The sequence below is a fragment of the Helianthus annuus genome, chromosome 1, assembly GCF_002127325.2.
Source record: "Helianthus annuus cultivar XRQ/B chromosome 1, HanXRQr2.0-SUNRISE, whole genome shotgun sequence".
In the NCBI taxonomy this organism is placed as follows: Eukaryota; Viridiplantae; Streptophyta; class Magnoliopsida; order Asterales; family Asteraceae; genus Helianthus; species Helianthus annuus.
The window spans coordinates 127,150,739-127,173,626 of record NC_035433.2 but is presented as its reverse complement, the minus strand read 5'-3'; the positions used below and the strand labels follow the sequence as shown (position 1 = coordinate 127,173,626).

The 22,888-nt window shown below is 35.0% G+C and overlaps 1 protein-coding gene and 1 long non-coding RNA gene across 14 annotated transcripts; both read left to right on the top strand.

The window, feature by feature from the left end:
* Positions 1-2,940: 2,940 nt before the first annotated feature.
* Positions 2,941-6,254, top strand: LOC110877142. 13 transcript variants are annotated; one of them, XR_004860912.1, is made up of 8 exons: positions 2,941-3,435; positions 3,843-3,906; positions 4,087-4,421; positions 4,573-4,659; positions 4,914-5,003; positions 5,385-5,446; positions 5,588-5,731; positions 5,872-6,254. It is a non-coding gene; the product is annotated as an uncharacterized LOC110877142 (long non-coding RNA). The 13 variants fall into 13 exon arrangements; XR_004860927.1 differs by having other exon boundaries at positions 2,941-3,469; XR_004860918.1 differs by having other exon boundaries at positions 2,941-3,184; positions 3,349-3,906; positions 5,872-6,253.
* A 5,502-nt stretch (positions 6,255-11,756) lies between these two features.
* Positions 11,757-20,565, top strand: LOC110877133 (kinesin-like protein KIN-12B). Its single transcript, XM_022125297.2, has 15 exons — positions 11,757-12,197; positions 12,919-13,053; positions 13,143-13,226; positions 13,305-13,430; positions 13,523-13,582; positions 13,669-13,815; positions 13,937-14,032; positions 14,681-14,823; positions 14,920-15,069; positions 15,870-15,999; positions 16,076-16,891; positions 17,510-17,608; positions 17,708-17,860; positions 18,524-19,234; positions 20,136-20,565. The coding sequence occupies exons 1-15, from the start codon at positions 11,895-11,897 to the stop codon at positions 20,367-20,369; spliced, it is 3,387 nt and encodes a 1,128-aa protein (XP_021980989.1). The 5' UTR covers positions 11,757-11,894; the 3' UTR covers positions 20,370-20,565.
* Positions 20,566-22,888: the final 2,323 nt, after the last annotated feature.

The window sequence follows — 22,888 nt, the reverse complement described above, 5'->3', positions numbered from 1 at the left end:
ACTCAAACCGCACTCGAGCACGATTTCGTTTCTTTAGCCGCAGATGACGATGTTATACCTGAAACGCAACCACAAACCACGAAGACTAAGAAGGGGAAAAACGAGCTCTAAGAGATCAAGAAAAGGGAACCGGGAAGGCGGAAAGCATTCCTAGACCTCAGATGAGTCGAAAGCGCTTGCATGAGCTAGGCTTAAAGCTTCTACCGATCTGATTTTAGTTTTATTTTTAAATAAATTATTAAAATTAATATTTGTATTTGATTACTAAAAAATTATTATATTTTTAAATTTTAATTTGTAGCCAACAACTGATTTCGTGAACAAGGCTTTTATAACCAAGTTTGTAAAGAATTTTTCAAGTTGATGCAACGCAACCCATTTCGATTAGTCCATTCCGTTAGTTTAAAATTTAGAGAGATGAACGGAAAAATTGGTTTGTTTGTGGGTATATTTCAACATGCATGGAACAATCGTAAAAGAGGTGAAGATGATGCAACTATTTTATCGTTGGCGGTTGAGAGATACACCACGAAACACGGGCGTGGAATTACATGAGGCCGTATGAAATATTGAGAAAATGTGAGAAGTGGAAGGTGGTGCCTAATGAGGTTTCAGAAGCGAAAAGATCTAAAACAAGTGCGTCTGGGAGTTATAGTGCGGGTGGTTCAGATGCACGTTGTGCTATCACTACAAACGATGACCCTGAGTTCAAAGATGAAGCTCCAACTCCTGAACCAGAGCGGCCAACTGGAAGGGATCGTTCTAAAAAAACGAGCCACTTAGAAGGCTTTGGGTTTGCGTCTAAACTTGATACAATTCTATAAAAATTCAACCATTTTAATAGGAGGCGACTCAAATTTGATATACAAAATAAAGAAGGCGAAGAGTTCCAAATTATATCTTCTAGTGGTTTAACTTTGAGATAAAAGAAAAAAAAAGTTGAAAACAAACAAACATCGACTTACTGAAACATAAATAAAAATAACGTATTATTCATTTATTTGTCTCCTTTTGACATAATAGTTATCAATTATCGCATATTAGTGCTATATGTTTACACATACATTGGCTTGATGTAATTGCTAACACACTAAAACATACCTTAAGTTATAAACATCAGTTCAAGTTTGCACATATGCACATATGACATAACGTAGCTTATAATCAAGTTAATTTAACATATACTTCAAATTAGGGATCAAACACGCAATTAATGTCCTTTGATATCCCAAAGGTTTAGCTTCTACACACGCATCCCACATAATTAGCACATGGTCACATACCATTTTAAATCTAACTATCCTGTTTATAAAGAGGGCTACTAAATGTAACCCCTCTTGTTACTTTTTATAACCCTTTACATAAAATCACATTTAAACTTGGCATATTTACCCCCTAAACAAGTCATATTTTTTTAAAAGTATTCTTTTTTGTTACAAAACAAATTCAAAAGTGTAAAAATATACTATAGACGTTTTTTTAAAAAAAATGTTTGTTTTTTTAGGTTTATTTAAAAAACCATTTTTTTTTAAAAAGTTTTCGGATATTGTTTACACTTTCTCAAATAGTATTTTGATTATGTTTTTTTATTGAACATCTTTACAAATTACTAATAACGTTTTCATATAAAAACAATAATAAAAAAGTTTTGAATTTTATTTTTGAAAAAAAGTACAAACTAGACGAGGAAAAAACATAATATAGACTTTTTTCAAAAAGAAAGTTCAAAACTTTTTTTTATTATTTTTATAAGAAAAATGTTATTATTTATTTGTAAAGATGTTCAATAAAAAACATAATCAAACTATTTGAGAAAGTGTCTTTAGAAACAATATATGAAAACTTTAAAAAATATATGATTTAAATAAAAATTTAAAAATAAATATTTAAAAAAAACATCTGTAATCTTTTTTTACACTTTCGGATTTGTTTTGTAACAAAAAGAATATTTTTTAAAAAGATGATTTGTATGGGGGTAAATATTATAGGTTTTAATGAGATTTTATGGAAATGGAGTATAAAAAGTAATACAAAGGGGTACATTTAGCCTACCCCTTTATAAACAAATATTTCTTTTAGACCATAGCTTTGATATCAGCTTATAATACGCATAACTTTTAAAAATTTATTTAGAAATACAAATATAGATTCTATTATGCTATTAAAACAATTTTTTTTCTAAAAATAATTTGAAATAGCATAAGAGTATGGATGTATTCTACTATTAACTACATATACAAAACCCATGGCGGGGAATAGTGCCAGGCACCTGGTAATTGGCCGTTTTGGGCGGCGATTTCTTGCCATTATTGGGCAAGAGAATTGCAGTTTTACCCCTGCTTCCAAATCAACTTCCTTCACCGTAAACGCCATAAGTTCAGCCGTTAAAGTCAGTTGTCGGAAAATGTTACCTTCACTGAAACGAGCTACAGCTTTTGTAGTTGTACTATAAAGATGCCGATCCACATAAAAATAAGACATGCAAGCTCAGATCTGGTCGCCGGAGGTTTGCCGGAAAGCTAGATTCGCCGGTCGGATCTAGGGTTTAGCTGGTGCAAACGTCTAGAGAGATAAAAAGAGAATGACTAGGGACGAAGTAGATGCTGGTAGGCAGCCGAGGTTTCTTCGCGGCGAAAGTTCTAGGGATTTTATGGCGGTGGTTTCAGGGGTTTTCGGGCGGTGAGAGAACGGAGTGGTTAATGGTGAGAGTGAGAGCGACAGATTAGGTGCTGCTACTTGATAGTGTCGGTGGTGAGAAAGAAACAGAAGGAGGAGGTCACTGGCGGTGTACAAACAGGCTACTTTTAAACAAGATGTTGAAATGAGAGAGATGATGGCATCTATACAACCTAATAAAAGCCTTAATTAGGGGACACATGTCCTCCTCCTAGGGCCTCTAAAACTCATTTTCCCGCCAAAATATTCATTCTCCTCATTTCCCTTGAATTAACCCGACACGGGATCCGAATAGTGTATTCGGGTCACATTGTTCCTTCCATATTTAAGGCTTCAAACCGTTGATTTTTTCCATTTATTCTTCTCCTCTCATCCTAGGGTTTCTCTCTTCTATCATATGTTTCTCTCTTCTCCTTCTGCATCACTCAATCTGCTCTTGGAGACATCTTCAATATCAATCTCTTATTCTTCTGCAAGCTTCCTCTCTCATTCTCAAACGTCTGATAAGGTAAATCAAATATGTTCTTTGTAGATCCAACATAAATTTTGCAATATATATTGATGATTCTTCATGCTTGAATACTTATTTTGTGTTTTGATTTCTCAGTTGTTCCATATTATTACTCAATCTAGATCTTCCCATGTTATTCATCTTCATTTTATATCAATCAGTTATAGATCCAAATGAATCAAGTTTTTGATATTGAAGGAAGAAATTTTTAGGGTTTCACATCTCATTCTCAATCGGCTAACATCAAGGTAATCTTAGGGTTTCACATCTCATTCTCATCAGGTACGATCCAGATTTGTTTGTTCTTTAACATATATTGTTGATTTTTTGTTTAAAATTTCCCCATTGACTGATTGTTCTATTCTCTAATTTCATCATTAATCCCTTTTTAGTTGGTGTTGTTGGAGTGGTTTATACGTTATGAATTGTGTGTCTGAATCTAAAAGAGAAAATCCTAATTTCGTTTTCTTAATGTGTAGATTCCTTTCATTTTATTTACTTTAATCGATGATTTAAATGCTTATTTAACCTTACTTGAATGGCCGATCATCTTTTTTTTTCCATTTTATTTGGTGTAGTTGATGACATTGAAGGCTTATGTAACCCTAATTGATTTGCCGATTTCTAAACAATTTCTTTTGTCTAATTTTTACAGGGAAGCAGGTTATGTGCTTGAAGGTATGCCTCACTTAACTGATCCACTCAGGCAAGCTTTTTATGTAATGAATTTAATTCATAAGGAATTGAAATTTGTGGCAGATTATTAGTTCTTAGTATGTAGCAGTTGAATTCTTTTTTAATTTGATGGTTCATGTTTTGTAAATATGGGTTCAATTTGTTTTATGGTGCATTTGATTGTGATTTGGAATAACTGATATTATTTAGTTTTTATGTTGTAGTGAGCTGAAAACTAAGAGCTATGTATGGGAAGATGGATGATATTATCGACGTGATGAATAAGTAAATGGTTGATCTGGTTAGGAACTGTAACCTATATATGTGTTTTGATGAAGAACACGGGCACAAATTTAGAAATATGTAATGTCAATTCAACAAACGCCGTCGCCAAAATTGATGCATCTAAAGTCGTTGCAAAGGTATAAGCGGAAGAGTAATTGCTTCTATAAGTTTGTGTCTTATCAAGTTATAGATTGAATGTGTTTTTCTTTGATATCTTCTTCACTGCAAGTTCTCGGCTCTCTTTGTTCGCGGTCTCCTCCAATCAGTTGCAAAGGTAATTGCCTACTCCAATGTTGCTGTGAGCGAGTTATGGATTGATTATGTTCCTTTTCCTTTGATACTTGAAATTTTCGTTTTTGTGGTTATTTATTGTTTTTCTTTCTCGAGTGTATATAAATTTGTGCGTTTTTTTTTCAAAATTTAAGTGTTCGTGGAAAGCAATGGTCTAGAATAAAAGCTTACGAAAGCAAGCCCATGTCAAGTCATTTTCTACTCTGGAGAGAAAAGTGTAGGTTGGTTGCAATATATATTTGAATTTTTGTTTTTTAGAACTTTAATTAGATATGTATTTATTGTTCGTTATATTATATACGATGGTTAGGAAGAAGAGCTTCAGATATAAAAAGTTGCACTTATTATCTTCAAATTTTGGACAAATATTGAGAAGTTAAAAAGTCATATTTATAATTTAGTATATGAGGGATTTGTTGTTTACGTTTTAATTTAAATACATATATATTTTTTGTGAAATACCATGCCATTCCAGGTGCGATGCAAACATCGGTTAGAGCTTGATGAGAAGGATAAGAAAAGCACTTGATAAGCAGCTTGAATTTCATCTAGGGCAAACGGAAAGGTAAGATAAATGTTTCATAATGTGCCTTTTTATAAGTGAGTTTGGGTGGGCAGGTTAGGTAACGGGTCGGGCAAAAAAGGACCTTAGTACTAGACGGTCGGGTTGGCCTGGCCCTCAAAATAACCTGCATGCTAAGCCAAAATACACACATTTATGTTATAATATTTGGCCTGAGCATTTTTTTATCTGAATGCGGTTGCATGAGCGATTACCCAGTCCAATGGGAGGATCTGCCATCACATGTGACATATAGATTACAACCTGGCAAACTTAATTTTTTGGTCATCATCATCGAGCCTCTTCTATTTCAACTATAAAAAGAATTAAATTACCTCTTTGATCCTTTTTTTGCTAACATTAATTGTTTTTTTTTTTTTTCAGTGTTCATGAACCGGAAGGAAAGGATATAAGTTTTCATGTTCTTGAGTTGCAAAGAAACAGATGTGAGCCTTTATCATATAAATATTTGTTTATATATTTCTCTCATATCCCTTAAAAGTTGTAACTAATTTTTAAGACGACTTGATACCCCCATCCATTTTGACTATGTCAGTATTCTAACCAGAACTAAAATGACCTTTTAGATGACCCATTACCATGTCCGATTTGCCAGAACCATGGTGTGCGGTGTGCCAATGGAGCTCCTCGAGTCACTTAAAGCTGCAACTCACAAGTATTTTGCTCAAACGGGTGAAAAAAGGTTATGTATCTCAAAGGGAGAGCTTAAGGTATGTAATTTGGATGAACAAATGGTTAAACTTTATTTTTAACTTTCACGAGTTGTTGGTGTTTGCATTTGTTGCAACACAAAGATGACATCTTTTGGTTGTCAAATTAGCTAATGACGATGATGATTTTGCTTTTACAGTTGGTGGATATCATTGAAAGCCATATGTATATGTATGTTCTTCTGAATCTGTTGGCAATCAATGAAGAGAAACTAAGCCACGCTTGGCCTGACCGAGTTATGTGTGGTACTTCTAGACCTGTTTTAGAGCATGTTGCACTCAAAGATTCAACAAGGGAAAAGTTTTGAAGTATAAAGATGAGTTATAGTGAAGACCGTTATTTAATTCTGACGTGGGAGTACTCGAACCACAATACATATTTATAATGATGATGAAAAAGTGTTAAGCGTAATTTAGTTATTCAGTGCTTTTAGAATAGTTGTAATGTTTATATATTTGACTTCATAGGTGTTGGGTTTGGTTGTGGTATCTTTTTTTTATAATTCTTTATTTTTATACACATTTAGTGTGTTAAAGAAGGTAACATAAATTATATCATTTCAATTATAATCAACTTTGGATTAAATGATTAAGAGATTTTATGCATTATAAATAATACACTTTGGGGTACCTTTGACCCGTTCAACTAATTTGGCCCGTTAGAAAGAAAATTATAATGAAAGTTGATTCGTTCAAAAGCAAATCGGTCAGAATATCACCCTCAACATGGTCTTAATTAGGAATGTGATAAAATTTTGATAATTGTTGATTTATAATCATTTTCATGTGTTAATACCAAGTTTTCATATGTGACCTTGTGATTTTTTTGTTGGCTTAAGTATGATATGATACTAAGTTTTACGTGACATATCTACGTTATTATTCATTAATCCCTTAAAACCCCACAAAATTAATAAAATGATCTACTAATATAATTATTTTTTAAAAACGTATGATATAACTTTGGTAGTGGCACATGAGCCTAGCCGAGTTTGGCTCAAGCTCGGCTTGGTTACGAAATGCGCCAACTCGGCTTAAGTCGTTCTAAATCGAGTTTTTTAAGCTAGAGTTTTTCGAGTTTTGTTCGAGCGAGCTATGAGCTAAGCTGCGAGCTCCAGGTTTTTTGAACAACCCTCCCCATTCACTATATTAGATACCAAAATGATAATTATTACCAAAATTTCAAATAATAATTTTTTTAGTAAACAATTTCTTATATTTTGAAACACGTGTCCTCCATATGTAACTTCTAACTTAATGGTTTACATCAACATCATATACATTGAAATATTGAATTTTAGTTAGAAAAAAAAACATATAAAAATATTCAGTTGATTAAATACTGAAAGGCAAAAAAACAATAAAAATCAAAGTCCAAACTCAGTCGCCCTCAAAAATTTAGTATATGCACTTTTAAAAACATTTACATACATGATTATATATATTAAAAAACAGAAAAGATTCTTAATATAAAGAAAATTATAAAATATATAACTAATATGATAATAAATTAAATGAAATGTAAACGCCATTTTATTTTCAGATTTAGATAATGATTAACAAGTTTACAAATAAACTTTCAGTTTCGTGTAATAAGTAGTATTTTAAAGTTTTTAAAATATTTGAAGTATTTATTTTTTTTTATTTCACAACGTATTATTTATTCCAAAACAAGTCTATGCGTACAGTTTGTTTATGATCAGTTTAAACGTAGTTTATTTTCAAAAAATAAAAAACATATCATTTTCTAACACCGCGAAATTCGCGGGTATTAGCACTAGTTGGTAATATAAATAATTGAAGATGTGGTTGAGGTTTCAACGTGGCTCTTGCTATTTCCTTTTTCTTGCCAAGACAAGATAATGATAAAAGTTTACTAAAAAAATTTCTAGCATATGATTTCCCATATTTAGTTGGTCATTTTTTTTAAGAAAAAGAATAATCGGTTCAGATTATCAAACCTCAAAAATTTTTAAGCTATTCATTTTCTCAAGTAACCTTCTTTTCTCCATTTTTTTTTAAAACTAATCAATCATGTAAATAATAAGATTCTAACTTTCGATAAATAATTGATTAAATTGAATTATTAAGTTAATATTAATTAATATATGACATTTAATAAAGATATATTAGTTGGTCAAAAGTAATATGTACAAAATAAAATGGTTTACAAAATCTATTTACATGAAAATATTCACGTGATGTCCAAACTTATGTATTGTATGGCAAAAATGGCGCGGAGAAAATCATGGAGAGGAATAGTGATAGACAGTTGTCTGATAGTTTTCCATTGGTCAAATAAAATGACGATTTTGCCCCCTTTAAATTTGCAGTTTTGTCATTTGTTTTCTTTTTCCTCCTCTAGCCAATTAACGAATTTGCCCTCAGTTCAAATTTATAGTTTTGCCATCGTTTTTTCTTTTTCTTTTTTCCCTATCAAATTACAATACACGGAGTCACTCAATTAAAGCAAAACACTATGGTTTTTTTATAGTGCCTGCTGGCGTATCCCAGCTCTTCAACTTTGCCAAATTTTATAATCTTTAACTCCTGCTCTCTTCGTTTCCCAAACCTTTTATATCACCGTCATCTAGGCTACGTTTGATGGGTCCCTGTTTAAAATTACGATATTGCCCCCAGTTCAATATTAAATTTAATGACAGAGCATAGTATCACCCTGTCATTGGTTCAAATGGGTGGTTGCCTCTCCCTCATTGGACCAACCAGTTTATTATTTTATACCCACTTTAAAATTACGTGTTTGCCATGCAATAGTGTTTCTCTCCCATTGGTTCAAATGGGCGGCGAGCAATACCTATTGGATTACCCAGTTTATTATTTTATATCCGCTTTAAAATTACATTTTTACCCCCAGTAAAAAAATTCGGTTTTGTCTCAACTTCAAAATATATTTACCCTTTTGCCCCGAGCTAAAAAATACGATTTCACCCTCGGTAAAAATAAAATACGCATTTACCCTCAGCCAAAATTACGTTTGCGCCACAGTTCAAAATAAAATTTTGTTTTTCCCCCCGGCTTAAAATTACGAATTTACACCCGTTTATTATTTTGTACCTACTTTAACATTACGGTTTTGCCCACAGTTTAAATTTACGTATTTACCCCAATTTCAAAATAAATTTATGCTTTTGCCCCCAGCTAAAATTTCAATTCAAAATTACTTTTTTTCCCCAGTGCAAAATAAAATTCTGGTTTTCCCCTAGCTAAAAATTATGATTTTACCCTCAGGAAAAAATTTGATTTTTCCCCAAAGTAAAAATAAAAATATGAATTTGCCCCCAGCTAAAAATCGTGTCAAAGAGCTGCCTAACATTTTTTTTACTTTTTATTTCTAGCAAAACTATAGTACTGTTTTTTTAATTGGTTGAGAATTATTCGGCCGTCGCCCTGCAACGCGGGCGGGCATCACCTAGTTCTTTACAAAACACAAACTTCACAAAATCGAAACCAAAATGATTTACAAAGTTTGGTAATGGGGTGCAAGTTGTTATTATATACATGGTCCAAATTTGTGCCATACAAACATGTACAAACGAAATAATATAACAGAGCATACATGGTCCAAAAGTACTTTCATCATCATCAAATCCTATCATCATTCATCATACATGGTCCAAAAGTACTTTGTGACATACAAACATCTGAAACATGTTTAAAAAAAACTCGACCTTGGCTTGTATGTTTGGTTCACCTAAGACTATGCATCACACTCTCACTAACAACTCGGTGAATGTTTAGAGATTTTAAACACCAAAACATACCCAAAACTTGTCACAAGGTTTAAAAAAAACTCTTAACAAATGTTTGTACATTCGATTGAGGGTCCGATCACAAATCTATCATAAACCCACTACTAAAAGGCAAATTTTATAGACGGGGAACAATGATGGATCCATGGATTTGTTTTCATATGTTATTAATTTTTGGTGCTTAGATATCGCAGGTTTAGTCCCTATTTAAAAAAATCAACACTTTAGTCCTTGCCGTTGTCAATTTGATTCAATTAAACCCCTGCACCAAACAGCCGTCAGTCAACCATTAGTTGACCAGGGTATTGTTGTCTTTTTACTTAAAAAATGAAGGACAAGATCGTCATTTCGTATTTTCTAACCTAATATAGCACATACCATCCCTCTGAAAGTCCCAAATTAAACAATTAAGTCCTCCCATCTTCTCCATTTTCGGCAACCAGTTGATTTTTCCTGCTAACACTCTTGGAAAACTCGAATCGTTACAAATTCTCAGCCTTAGATTGGAGTGGTAGTGGTAAGCCGTGGTTGCGGCTTGATTTGAGACATCCGTGCCCATTAGATGCGTTATGGGCGCCCTATGATTGGTATGGTTATAGCCGGTAATGTCAAAACATAAGAAAAACATAGCATAACCAACTTTAAAGCTAAAATTAGTGTACCTTGTTCTGGTAGGGGTTCGCTGAAACAGAGCATAATCTAACTGGATTCTCAAATCCATCTTCGTTCTAACTTCTGTTTCTATCCACCACAACAATGAACTAATAAGTATAAGAGAGGTATTTTTTTTGAACGTCCAACTTAAGCAACGCCGGGTACTCCGTACGCAGCACCCATTGGCCGAAAGGTAGCCCCACGGCTGCTCAACCTACACGCACGGAGCCCTTAGCCCCCCAAGCCACCAGTTCCGGGGAAAACCCGACCCTTCACCCGCCCGAGGGCACGACAATTAGGAACCGGTAAAACCCGGAGGGATCAGGAATCGAACTCAAGACCAAAGGCCAGGAGTCTTCCCTCATTTCCCATGACGACTGAGCTATAAGCCAAGGGTCACTATAAGAGAGGTATTACTTGGTGGGATATCTTCTGAACTGATTCTGATGGTGACAGTTTTCTTGTTTTTAACTTTTATAAGTATAAGAGAGGTATTACTTGATCATCACTTTTCCAACATCGTTGGAATGGATTAAAGCGTTATGATTAAAAAAGTAACCACTTTATAGCAGCAACCTCCTCAACTGCTTTATGTTGTCTTTGGGGTTCTGTATTCTATTCCATCAATTCTGCATTCTGATAATAAAGTTGAAAAAGGGATTCAATTAATTTATTTTTGGTGGATTTTAGTGATGTTGAAATACAATTTTGATTTCATAAGATGATAAGATCCACTTTGTTGTTGTGAATCCAATAGTCCTAATAGTAATTAAGGTGTTATCATCAGTTGACCACTATTTGAATACGCGATATAGGGTTGGTTTAATGTTAAGCGTCTTTTTATCATCAGTTACTCTACAACAGGTTGATTTTTCTGGCAACAGGTTGATCTTTCCGGTAACCAATTTTAAGAATTTAAAAACCCTTTGTGTCGCTTACAATCAATCTTAATCTCAGACATATATTCTTGTTTATTTTGATTTTAGACATGTTTTTTAATTGGTCTGCGGCGGTGAGGTGCGGCGGCTAGTGGTGGTTGAGTGGAGAGGGGCGACGGCTGGTGGTGGTTGTATGGAGAGGAGACTAAAAGGGGATTTGACTTATCCGTATTGCAGTTTTGGTCTCTTAAGGGTAGTATGGTCTTTAACCATAATCCAAACTGTTGACTAACAGAAGTTTGATGCAGGGGTTTGATTGAATCAAATTGACAACGTCAGGGAATGAAGTGCTGATTTTTTTTTCCAAAATAGAGGCTGAAACTGTAGTTTACTCTTTCTGATTTTATTTTCTATTAATTCGTTTATGGATGTTGCTGTAAAAAAAACTTAGGATGTCACTCGAGTTTTGGTTCTATATATTGTATGCAATTATCATTTTCCATAGGTATCTGATCACCCACGTCCCGTCAAAAGTATCTCTATCTCTTACAAAAACACGAAAATTAACCTTTTTCATTTTATTTGTTGTGTGATAAAATATCCATAACAAACCTTAAAATCTAGAATCAAAAGTCCAAAATCCTCAAACCATGACATTCAAAATTTGGTCAAACCCATAAAGACCATTTATAGACTTTAAATCTTCACATGTATCCATCCAAACTAGAAAAAAAATAACGTTAATAATAACAACAAGAAGCTCCTTCCATTTCAAATTCAATTTCCCCATCTTCCAACGGCTACATCTCTCTCTCTCTCTCTCCCTCTACTCTCCCACTTTCTCTCTCTAGGGTTTCAGAAATGAAGCATTTTATGCAACCAAGACACGCCATTTTGCGAGAACACTCTTCCGACACTCCACCACCAAACCCTAGTTCAATGAAGAACAACAGATCCGGTAATCGGAAGCACAAATCGAGCAAAGAAAACGCTCCGCCGCCTTCCGATAACGTCATTCCAGACTCAAAACCTTCGCCGAATGTTGGTAAACTCAAATCGATGCTCCCGCCCAGACCGCCTTCTTCGAACCCTCTCAAACGGAAGATTGGGACCGATTTTCACCCCGAAAATGCTGTCGGTGGGTCTTCGGATACAGGCGTTAAGGTATATTAAGTTTTTGTTGAAAAAGTTGCAAACTTGTGACATGATTGTGAGTTAGAACAGTGAAACTGTTGAAACCCTAGTTTAGCGGTTTGAATTAGTACATATAATGGATTAATGGGTTGAATTTATAGGGTGTTAGATCTTGAAAGTATTTAAAATCATGTTAAGATCTGTCTTTAAAGTAATTATTGCTAAAATCATGGATAGGGGTCAAGGTGCATAAACTGTTAGAACCCTAGTTTAGTGTTTTTAATGGCAAAAGTTGCGAGTTTGTGACACGGTTATCGGTTAAATCAGTGAAACTGTTGAAACCCTAGTTTTAGTGAGTTAAATTAGTGTATATAATAATGGGTTAAATTCATAGGGGTTAGATCTTAAAAGCATTCAAAATCATGTTGATATTTGATTTTTCGAAGAAATTATTGCCAAAATCATGTATAGGGGTTAAGGTACATAAACTGTTAAAACCATAGTTTGGTGTTTTTAATGGAATTTTTTTTTAGTTTGTAACAGGATTATCAGTTGAAGCAGTAAATTAGTACATATTATATAATTTATATGTTAATTAATATGCAGGGCTTAGATCTAAAAAAAATTCCAAAATCATGTTAAGACTTGCTTTTTTAGAGTTATTATTGGCAGACACTTGAATGTGCATCCAAATACTCCAAAAGATTTTATTAGGTGCTTATGGTTTGATGTGGTGTAATGATTTTATTAGGTTATAGTGAGAATGCGCCCGTTGAATAACAAAGAAGAAGGAGAAACGGTAGTCCAAAAGACATCTGGCGATTCATTGACAATGCTCGGACACCAATTTACTTTCGATCATGTAGCAGATGTATCGTCAACTCAGGCAAGTAGATCACTGGTTACTTTCAGTTTCAGATTTCATGAATCGTTAACATTGTTTCTCCCTGTTTGTTGCTTCGATTTGTCTCTCAGATTGATATATTCGAGCTTGTGGGTGCCCCTCTTGTTGAAAACTGTCTTGCTGGATTCAACAGCTCAATATTTGCATATGGGCAGGTATAATTCATAAATGCACGTTTTCACCATTTATTATATCATTTTTGTTAATTTTATAATTTTAATTTATTTTCCTAGACTGGGAGCGGGAAGACCTACACGATATGGGGACCGACCAATACGTTGTTAGAAGAGAATGCGTATAGTAATGAACAAGGATTGACGTCCCGTGTTTTCGCACGGTTATTTTCTCGCATAAATGAGGTGTCTTTATGTCGTATTTCTTGTATTATCATTTGTGAATTTGTAACATAAGTGTGTCTCTGAATTAGTTGTGGTTTGTTTATATCTTTTAGGAACAAAATACACATGCTGACAAACAACTAACATATCAGTGCCGATGTTCGTTTCTCGAGGTAACATGATCTTTTACAGTTTTACTATCCAGAACTGAACTTTATCTTGTCACGGTTTTATTGATACCAAAACATATTTTATACAGATCTATAACGAACAAATCACCGACTTGCTGAATCCATCTCAAAGAAATCTTCATCTACGAGAGGATAATAAAACCGGAGTGTACGTAGAGAATTTAACAGAGGAGACGATTTGCAGTATGAAAGATGTGACTCAGCTCCTCAAAAAGGTATTATATGTTAGTCCACATGATTCATAGGTTTTCTCAATGGTATCTCTAGCATTTGACTAATAGTCAAACCGGTGTATTATTGGATAGTATCGTTTGATAATTTTTAACAAATACGCAGGGTTTATCAAACCGGAGGACTGGTTCAACAAGTTTAAATTCCGAGAGTTCCCGCTCACACAGTGTGTTTACATGCGTTGTGGAGTCAAGTTGCAAGGTAATAAGACCCTAGAATTTGCGTTATTTTGTATTTGTCTTTATCACACATATCAGAAGCTAGGGGTGTGCATGGTTCGGTTTGGTTCAGTTCAGTTTTATGGTAAAACCAAAACCGTAACCGAAATGTTCGGTTTTCGGTTATTGAAAATCGCACGGTTTCGATTTTTTTCGGTTTTAGCAATAGTTCGGTTCAGTTTTTGAAATAAAATTACGTAAGATTCAAAAATAAAAAATATAATCCAAGATTTAAGAATCTTTAGTAGATGTTTACATTTAAGTTATTATGTTTAACCTTTTTAATTAATATTGTTCACATAAACCTAACCTTTTAATCTATTTTTATGTTTCCTCTTTAGTTTTTATTAAGACATATTCTTTTATAATACTTCGAAAATCGTATAACTTTTATGTTAGATTTTGTTAATTTTTGTTGCCAATGGATAAATCATTTCAAAGGTAAATATACATGTTAATGTTTTTATTATAAATACTTAACATTCAAGAATAAAACTAATAATTCCTAAATCAATATAACAAACATTAAAAAAAATGATTTTAGGTTATTCGGTTTGGTTCGGTTTTTTTGGATACACAATAATCTGTTCTGCATAAGGATGGCCATAACTTTGAATTTATAATTCTATAGAGTGTAGATGGTCTGAGATGCTTTAAAACGAGTCGAATGAATCTTGTTGACCTTGCTGGGTCAGAAAGGCAAAAGTCAACGGGTGCAGCTGGAGAGCGTTTGAAAGAAGCTGGTAATATTAACCGTTCGCTTTCACAGCTAGGGTAAGTCATGCATTTGGTTACATTTTTAAATTGTTTTTTTTATAATTGTTTGATTACATTTATAAAATATATTTACTATTGTTTCCGGATTTGCAGAAACTTGATTAACATTTTAGCTGAAGTCTCACAAACCGGAAAGCAAAGGCACATTCCTTACAGAGATTCCAAATTGACGTTTTTGTTGCAGGAATCCCTTGGTGGAAATGCGAAACTCGCTATGATTTGTGCCATTTCGCCCGCTCAAAGGTAATATATGTCTAGAGTCTAGAGGTGTATCGTTCGATCGATTCGCTTATAAACGGGTTGAATCATGTTATGGCTTATTTTTTCTGTAAAGGGTCAAATGGGTAAAACAAAAGAACAACTAAAACGGAAACAAAACGGGTCTGACAAGTTAAAAGTCGGCTAAAGTGTATTTTTAATGTATAAAATCTCTTAAATCTTTTTTTAGATACATAGATTATTATTTGAATTGGAAGGGTAAAATGCCATTTACGTCTATGAGTTTTGGCCAGTTTTGCGACTTTCGTCCAAAGGTTTGTTTTTTAGCATCCGGATCTAAAAGGTTTGAAATCTTGCCATTTTCCGGTTCGTTAACTCCTTCCATTTTTCTCCGTTAGGTCAGGATTATTTCCGTCTTTTTTGTTAACTTAAGGGGCAATTTGGTCTTTTTCAGGGGTATTCGGTCTTTTTACATAAAGTGAAAAAGACCTAATCTCCCTGTAAGTTAACAAAACAGACGGAAATTCCCTTGACTTAACTGAGAAAAATAGATGGAGTTCACGAGCCGGATGAAAATGGCAAGATTTCAAACCTTTTGGATCTAGATGCGGAAAAAACAAACCTTTGGACGAAAGTCGCAAAACTGGCCAAACCTCAAAGACGAAAATGACATTTTACTCTTATTGAAATATGATACTTTTCATAATCTTAATTTACTCATTTTGACCGCTTACCCAACCCGTTTGATCCATCTATTTTGCCCCAAACTGCTTTTCTTTCTGATTTTTCCTACTTTTCTAACACATACGAAAATCATGATTCAGTTGTAAAAACGAGACGTTTAGTACATTACGATTTGCCCAGCGAGCCAAGGCTATAAAAAACAAAGCAATCGTTAACGAGAAATTGCAGAATGATGTTAATACATTGCGTGAAGTGATACGCCAACTAAAGGTACATTTTTCTATATTTTCAAGATATTATTTCGTGCTACAGATACTAACTTCTGTGCACCAACAACATTCGACAGGATGAATTACAGCGAATGAAGTCAACCGAAAACCAAGTTGACCCGAACGCAGGCTACTCGTCAGGGTGGAACGCTAGAAGAAGCATAAATCTTTTAAAATTCAGCCTCAATCGTCCCATGATTCTACCTCATGTAGACGATGACGGGGATGCCGAAATGGAAATCGTTGAAGACAGTGAACCGATTCTCGACCGAAAAGATTCTGAAGACACCGATGTTAATATGCAAGAAGATATATCAGATCAAGCTGGCAATCTTGAACCAACCGCTGTTCAGATTCTTGAAAACAATGAAGATAATAAAGATTCTGTAAAGGATGCGTCTACTAATTTACCCGTAGAATCATCTGAAGCATCCCCGGTTCTCAAGTCACCGACTTTAAGCATTTCACCTATACCGATTAACAGCAGCAGGAAAAGTTTACGCACTTCCTCAATGTTAACCGCTTCTCAAAAGGATCATTTGGAAAAAAATGTTCCTAAATCTTTTAACGACCATTTGTCCGCTAGTCTACACCGCGGTCTTGATGTAATTAACAAGCAAAGAAAAAGTTGTGCTTTTAAACAGTCTTCGTTCACGTTTTCGTACAAGCCATTAGACAAACCGTTATTTGTTAAGAAAGATGTCGGTGTGCAAGCGGTTCTTCAAGGGAGCGAGTTAGAAGAAAAAGAAAAGCCTGTTCTGTTCTTGTGCAGAAACTGCAAGTGTACGAGTTCTCAAGATGTTAAAGAGGGAATCGATAGCTCAAACTTGCAGTTGGTTCCTGTTGAGGGGTCGTCACAATCGGCTGATAAAAATAAGCAGATGGTTCCCAAAGTATGTATTTTTCTTTATATAAAGTTTTGGTAATGTTTGTTTATAGTAAAATGCCATTTTCGTCCCTGAGGATTGGCTAGTTTTGCGACTTTCATCCAAAGGTTTGTTTTTCCACATCTGGATCCAAAAGGTTTGAATCTTATCGATTTTATCCGGCTTGTTAACTCCGTCCACTTTTCTCCGTTAAGTCAGGGATATTTTCGTCTTTTTGCTAACTTAAAAAGGCCAATTTGGTCTTTTTCATTTTATGTACAAGCATTTAACATAATGTACAAGTATTCAAAATACCCTTACTAAATAAAGAAGAAGACGAAAATACCCCTGACCTAACGGAGAAAAATGGATAGAGTTAACGAGTCGGATGAAAATGACAAGATTTCAAACTATTTGGATCTGGATGCGGAAAAACAAACCTTTGGACGAAAGTCGCAAAACTGGCCAAACTATTCTTTGTCGAGTTGCATAATGGGTTGGGTAACGGGACAAAGGGGCAACTTTTTGTATACATTGAAACGGGCAGGGCTATAAACAAGTAGCGTATCAAAATATTATTATCAAAACATATAACAGTTTATGCTATTCTAATACAGTTTGGTTAAAATTTTTGTTATTCTGCAGTCTGTTGAGAAGGTGTTGGCAGGAGCTATAAGGAGAGAGATGGCGTTAGAGGAGTTATGTGCCCGACAAGGCTCGGAAATAAACCAACTTAACCGTTTGGTATGTATGTTAATATTTCTAAATACAAAAATAGTGATAAAGTTGACTTTAACATTTTAATGTATCTAAATTTTTAATCACTTCTATGTTATATGGCAGTTGCAACAATACAAACACGAACGAGAGTGTAATTTAATTATTGGCGAAATTCGGGACGATAAAATTGCTCGTCTTGAGAGCTTGATGGATGGTATTTTGTCTGCTGAGGAGTTCAAGGATAAGGAATTGGTTTCTTTAAAAAATGAGAATAAGGTACGAAGTTCATTATTTTATAATTGTTTTGACTGTAAACTTTATTATATTTTAGCCTGTTTAATGTTTTCTCACATTTAACTAAAGGACGGTAAACTTTGTTATGTTTTAATCTGTTAATGATGATTGTATATACTCTTAAAAGGTATGGTCTGTGGGGTTTCTTACCTGCCATTCCACCCCTTAACTTTTTTCAATTTCTAAAAGGTGGTTTGTAGAACGTCGCTTTGACCCCCTCATGGTTCTAAAGTTTCGGGTTTAACTCCTGTACATATTTACTTCAAAAAATTAATTTTTACGTTCTTATTTTAGTGTACGTCTACGTTTTGACATAAATTTTATTCGAGAACGAGCCAAGTCAAATATAATACGTGTTTGTGATTATTTTTATATACATTTCGAGGTTGTCTACGTTTCGACGTAAATTTTGTTTGGAAATGAGTCAGGTCAAATATAAAACGTCTTCATTTGAAGGGTCAAGCCGATTGTAGCCGATTGTAGCCTATACTTTATAATAAACTAAATGTTCTAAGTAAATCCATTCAGGAGGTTATATGCTTTATAAGTAAACTTTGGGTGACTCTCAACCCGTTCTACTCATTAAACCTGTTCCCCATTAAGCTTAATTCTGTTTGTGTTTGAAAATTTTGTCTATAATTACAGATGCTGAAGGAAAATTATGAGAGCCATCCGGAAGTTTTAAGGACGGAAATAGAGTTTCAAAGATTTCAAGATGAATTAGAACGATACCAAAACTTCTTCGACTTGGGGGAACGGGATGTACTCTTGGAAGAAATCGAAGATCTTAAAACTCAACTTCAACTTTATATCGATTCTTCATCCAAAAGAACTAATGTTTTGCAACTAACCTATCAATCTGACCCAAGCGCGGTTGAAGCAGAAAGCAAATGGGCTTCTCTTGTACAAGATTTGGAACTTAAACTACACGAAAGTCGTCTTCTTGTTGAAAAGCAAAAACACGAACTTGAAACCGAAAGAAAATGTGCGAAAGAGTTAAAGGATGCAATGCAAATGGCGATGGAAGGGCATGCACGAATGCTTGAACAATATGCCGATTTAGAGGAAAAACATATTAATCTGCTAACGACACAAAGGAGAATTGAAGACGGAATTATTGACGTAAAAAAAGCTGCTGCTAAAGCTGGTGTTAAGGGGGCTGAATCTAAGTTTATTAATGCGCTAGCGGAAGAAATTTCAATTTTGAAGGCGGAAAATGAGAAAGAGAGGCGCTATTATAGGGATGAGAGTAACGGGCTTAAAGCGCAGTTAAAGGATACTGATGAAGCTGTGGTGGCTGCTGGTGAACTGCTTGTTAGACTTAAAGAAGCTGAAGATGCTGTTGCTGCTGCTGAGGTATTTTTATGTTACATTTCTCATTTGATTTTATTAAATAAATATATTGTATTCAGATCACATACGTTCTAAATCTTAAGATTTTCTATAGTCATATGATTAGGGCTGCAAACGAAACGAACGAACATGAACACAACCTTGTTCATGTTCGTTTGTTAGGGAAATACTGTGTTCACGAACTGTTTATGAACACTTACCGTACGGGATTTTTTTTATTCGTGTCCGTTTGTTAAGGAAATGAATGTGTTTGTGTTTGTTCGTTAATTTTAGGTACTAGACAAAAGCGAACATAGACGAACACAAGCGAGCATTTATGAACGCGGCCCTTGTTCATGTTTGTTCTTTTAACTTGAGGAACAAAATTTCTTGTTCGTGTTTGTGGTCGTTCATTTATTAAACGAACACAAACGAACTGTTCGCTGAACGTTCAATTCGTTTGCAGCCCTACAAATGATTAGGGCTGCAAACGAAACGAACGAACATGAACACAACCTTGTTCATGTTCGTTTGTTAGGGAAATACTGTGTTCACGAACTGTTTATGAACACTTACCGTACGAGATTCTTTTATTCGTGTCCGTTTGTTAAGGACATGAATGTGTTCGTGTTCGTTTGTGTTTGTTCGTTAATTTTAGATACCAGACAAAAGTGAACACAGACGAACACAAGCGAACATTTATGAACGCGGCCCTTGTTCATGTTTGTTCTTTTAACTTAAGGAACGAAATTTCTTGTTCGTGTTTGTGGTCGTTCATTTATTAAACGAACACAAACGAACGTCCCGCCAAACAGTTCACGAACTGTTCGCTTGAACGTTCTGTTCGTTTGCAGCCCTACAAATGATTCATTGGTTATCTTGCATATGTTTTATTTAACTAACAATATACATTCTAAACATGCAGGCACGCACAAGGCAGGCAGAAGAAGAAAGGGAGAAAGCTTACAAAGAGATAGAAAAGCTGAAGAAAAAACAAGGTACAAAAGTTTCTAACATGCCAAAATATGAGCGCGATAGCACAAATGCGGACCAGCAATGGAAAGATGAAATTCACAATTTCAACGACGAAGACGGAGAGTTGACAAAGTTATCAGAACCCTCTTCTTGGTTATCTGGTTATGACACATGCAACATATAGGTAAGAAGTTAGATATGTATGTGTTGTATTAGATAAAAGTTTCTTGTATAGCCTTCCAGGGTTGAGTCTATTTTGGCCTTCCCACAAGGGGGTGTTCTCACCATTTGTGAGGACCAATCTATTGTGGTTATCTTGTCTAACCTTGTATTCCTAGTGGAACTTTTGGCAAAATCCTAAATCCTTTTCATTTATCTCTTAAAGTTGTCTTGACTATCCAAGAATCTTATGTATGTGACTTGTATGTATAATATCAAATCTTAGTGGTCCTAATGATGTATCAAGTCCTAAGTCCTAATTGTAATCAAGCTATAAGTGGATAGGGGTGTTGATGTGACGGTAAATTTGCAAAGCTCGGTTTTGAATAAAATTCATATAGAAATGTAACACGTCTCAACGTTATATTTGATAAAATTAATGATGCTCGAGGATTTGTTATATGCACAAAACAAAAATAATGTTTACAATAACCTAGATAAAAGTTACAAACATGTCGGTATGTTAACGACGATTAGTGGTACCGGTACTCAGTATAGTTTACGATGATTTTGTTAAACAAACGTTGAGAAAACTATAAAAACAAATACCTGTACCGATGATTTTCATATATCGCAATCCTTTTGTTTTACGTTTCGTTCTAAATTTCGCGAGTTAACACAACGCAACGCGTCTGTGTGGTTCAATGTTTTTACGTTTCGTTCTAAATTTTGCGAGTTAACAAGGCGCGACATGCGTGTGTTGGTTAACGTTTTTACGTTGTCTATTTTTTCTCGTTTAACATGTTTGTCGCAATGCGTGGGTCCTAAATTGATTTAGTTATTATTTTATTTGTTTTACGTTTTGGTCTAATTTCTTAGCATTAAGACGCCGCAACTTCAGTATTGGTAGTCCCTGGCAGTGGTGTGACATTAGTGCTATTTGGCACGGGTTTACGCACCCATCGCAACGCGAGGTAGCTTAATTCTAGTTTAACTTCTTTTGGATGCTAAAAGGAAAATGTTAATTTTGGGTTTTTATTTGATGGTAAATAAATATTTATTAGGTTTGAGATTCCGAATAAGAAAAGAACTGTATATAAAAATTTGAGAATAAAACTGCGACATGCTTATTTAAGTACGTCTCGTCCGAGTTGTGAATGGTAATGTATGAGTAATCGAATAACAAAAAAATGTGCGTGTTAAGAAAGCTAACTGACGCTTTAGTTTTTTACGCCATTTTCCCTTTTCGTTGTTTTATTAGTTAATATAATATAACTAGATGAGACACCCGCGCTACGCGGCGGGGTGTCTTGTAAGAAAGGCGTTGAGCGCTGATGAAACAATGGTTAACCGGGCAGGGTTAACACACTGGTCTCGTCAAGAAGGGTTAATCCCTTCCTCTCGGAGATCGCTGGCTGGGTCACCGGTGGATGATCTCCTGCACAAGGAAACAAGCCGTGACTCGTAACAAGGAGGATGGGGTGGGGGGCGCTCCTTGTTACCACTCTCCGGCGTGAGAATCAGTAGTTTGCTTGAGAAGCAAAGCAAGATAATAGTAGTAGTTAGAGGGTTGTGAAGAGATACCTCAAACCTGGTTTGGGGTCGGTATTTATAGCCGAGGAGTGAAGGAGGAGATTGATGGATGGGCTGACGACGAGCTGCACCGTTGCAGGTGTGTCAGTCTCGCCGGCCGTGGGGGTTACGCCACGTCAGCCCATTGCTTTAATAGCTCTGACAGGGGACTGTCGCCGGCGCCACTTGCCTCGTGGTGTCAGCCACTTGCCTGGCGTGTCAGTCCACTTGTTGGATATGCAGGGTGCGGTGCGAGCCGCATCGCTGCATGCGGTAACGTCTGAAGTTACCGCGTCTCCTACTTGTGATCAAGAAATACGCGAGATGCGGTGTTGGCCGCATCATCGTATGTGGAGACTATTTGCTCGCTTCCCTTGTCGTGACGAAAATGGCCATATGATGCGGTGCCAGCCGCATCGATATGCTCATCTTCTTTCGTACTTGGGTCAAGCTATTCATCTTCGAACCGAATGGGTTCGAAGGATGTGACCGCATGGGTGCGGTTTGCTTACTGGTAGGGGTTTGTTTGATGCGGGTAATGGTCGTTTTGGGACCATACCCCTTCAAGCGCATTTTTGAACCAAACAATCACATATACGGTATATTATAATAAAAAAAGAAAGTACATAGTTTGCTTTGTTCCTACAAAAATGTTTTATTTGAAATACAATTATGTTTTAAATAAGATTTATATAAAGATAACGAGAGCAAGTTGTTAGAGAAAAATAAAATTATAAAAAAATAAATGGGTTAAATATGTATATAATTTGTGTATAGGAATCGAAATAAAAAAAAAATACTATAAAAAGGAAAAACAATTCAAAAACTATTAAAATGTGTTTAGATATATAATAAAAGGATAAAAATATGCTTAAAAGAGGATCCACACATGTTCACTCTATTTGTTTAATCATGCGAGATGAGACGGGCCGAAACTTGATAGGTGTCATGAACTATATATTTTTAAAGCTA

Excerpts from the sequence above, each read along its gene's own strand:
- LOC110877133 (XM_022125297.2), top strand. The coding sequence starts at position 11,895 with ATGAAGCATTTTATGCAACCAAGACACGCCATTTTGCGAGAACACTCT. Across the intron at positions 13,583-13,668 it reads GCCGATGTTCGTTTCTCGAG|ATCTATAACGAACAAATCAC; the intron begins GTAACATGATCT and ends TATTTTATACAG. Across the intron at positions 17,861-18,523 it reads CTTTAAAAAATGAGAATAAG|ATGCTGAAGGAAAATTATGA; the intron begins GTACGAAGTTCA and ends CTATAATTACAG.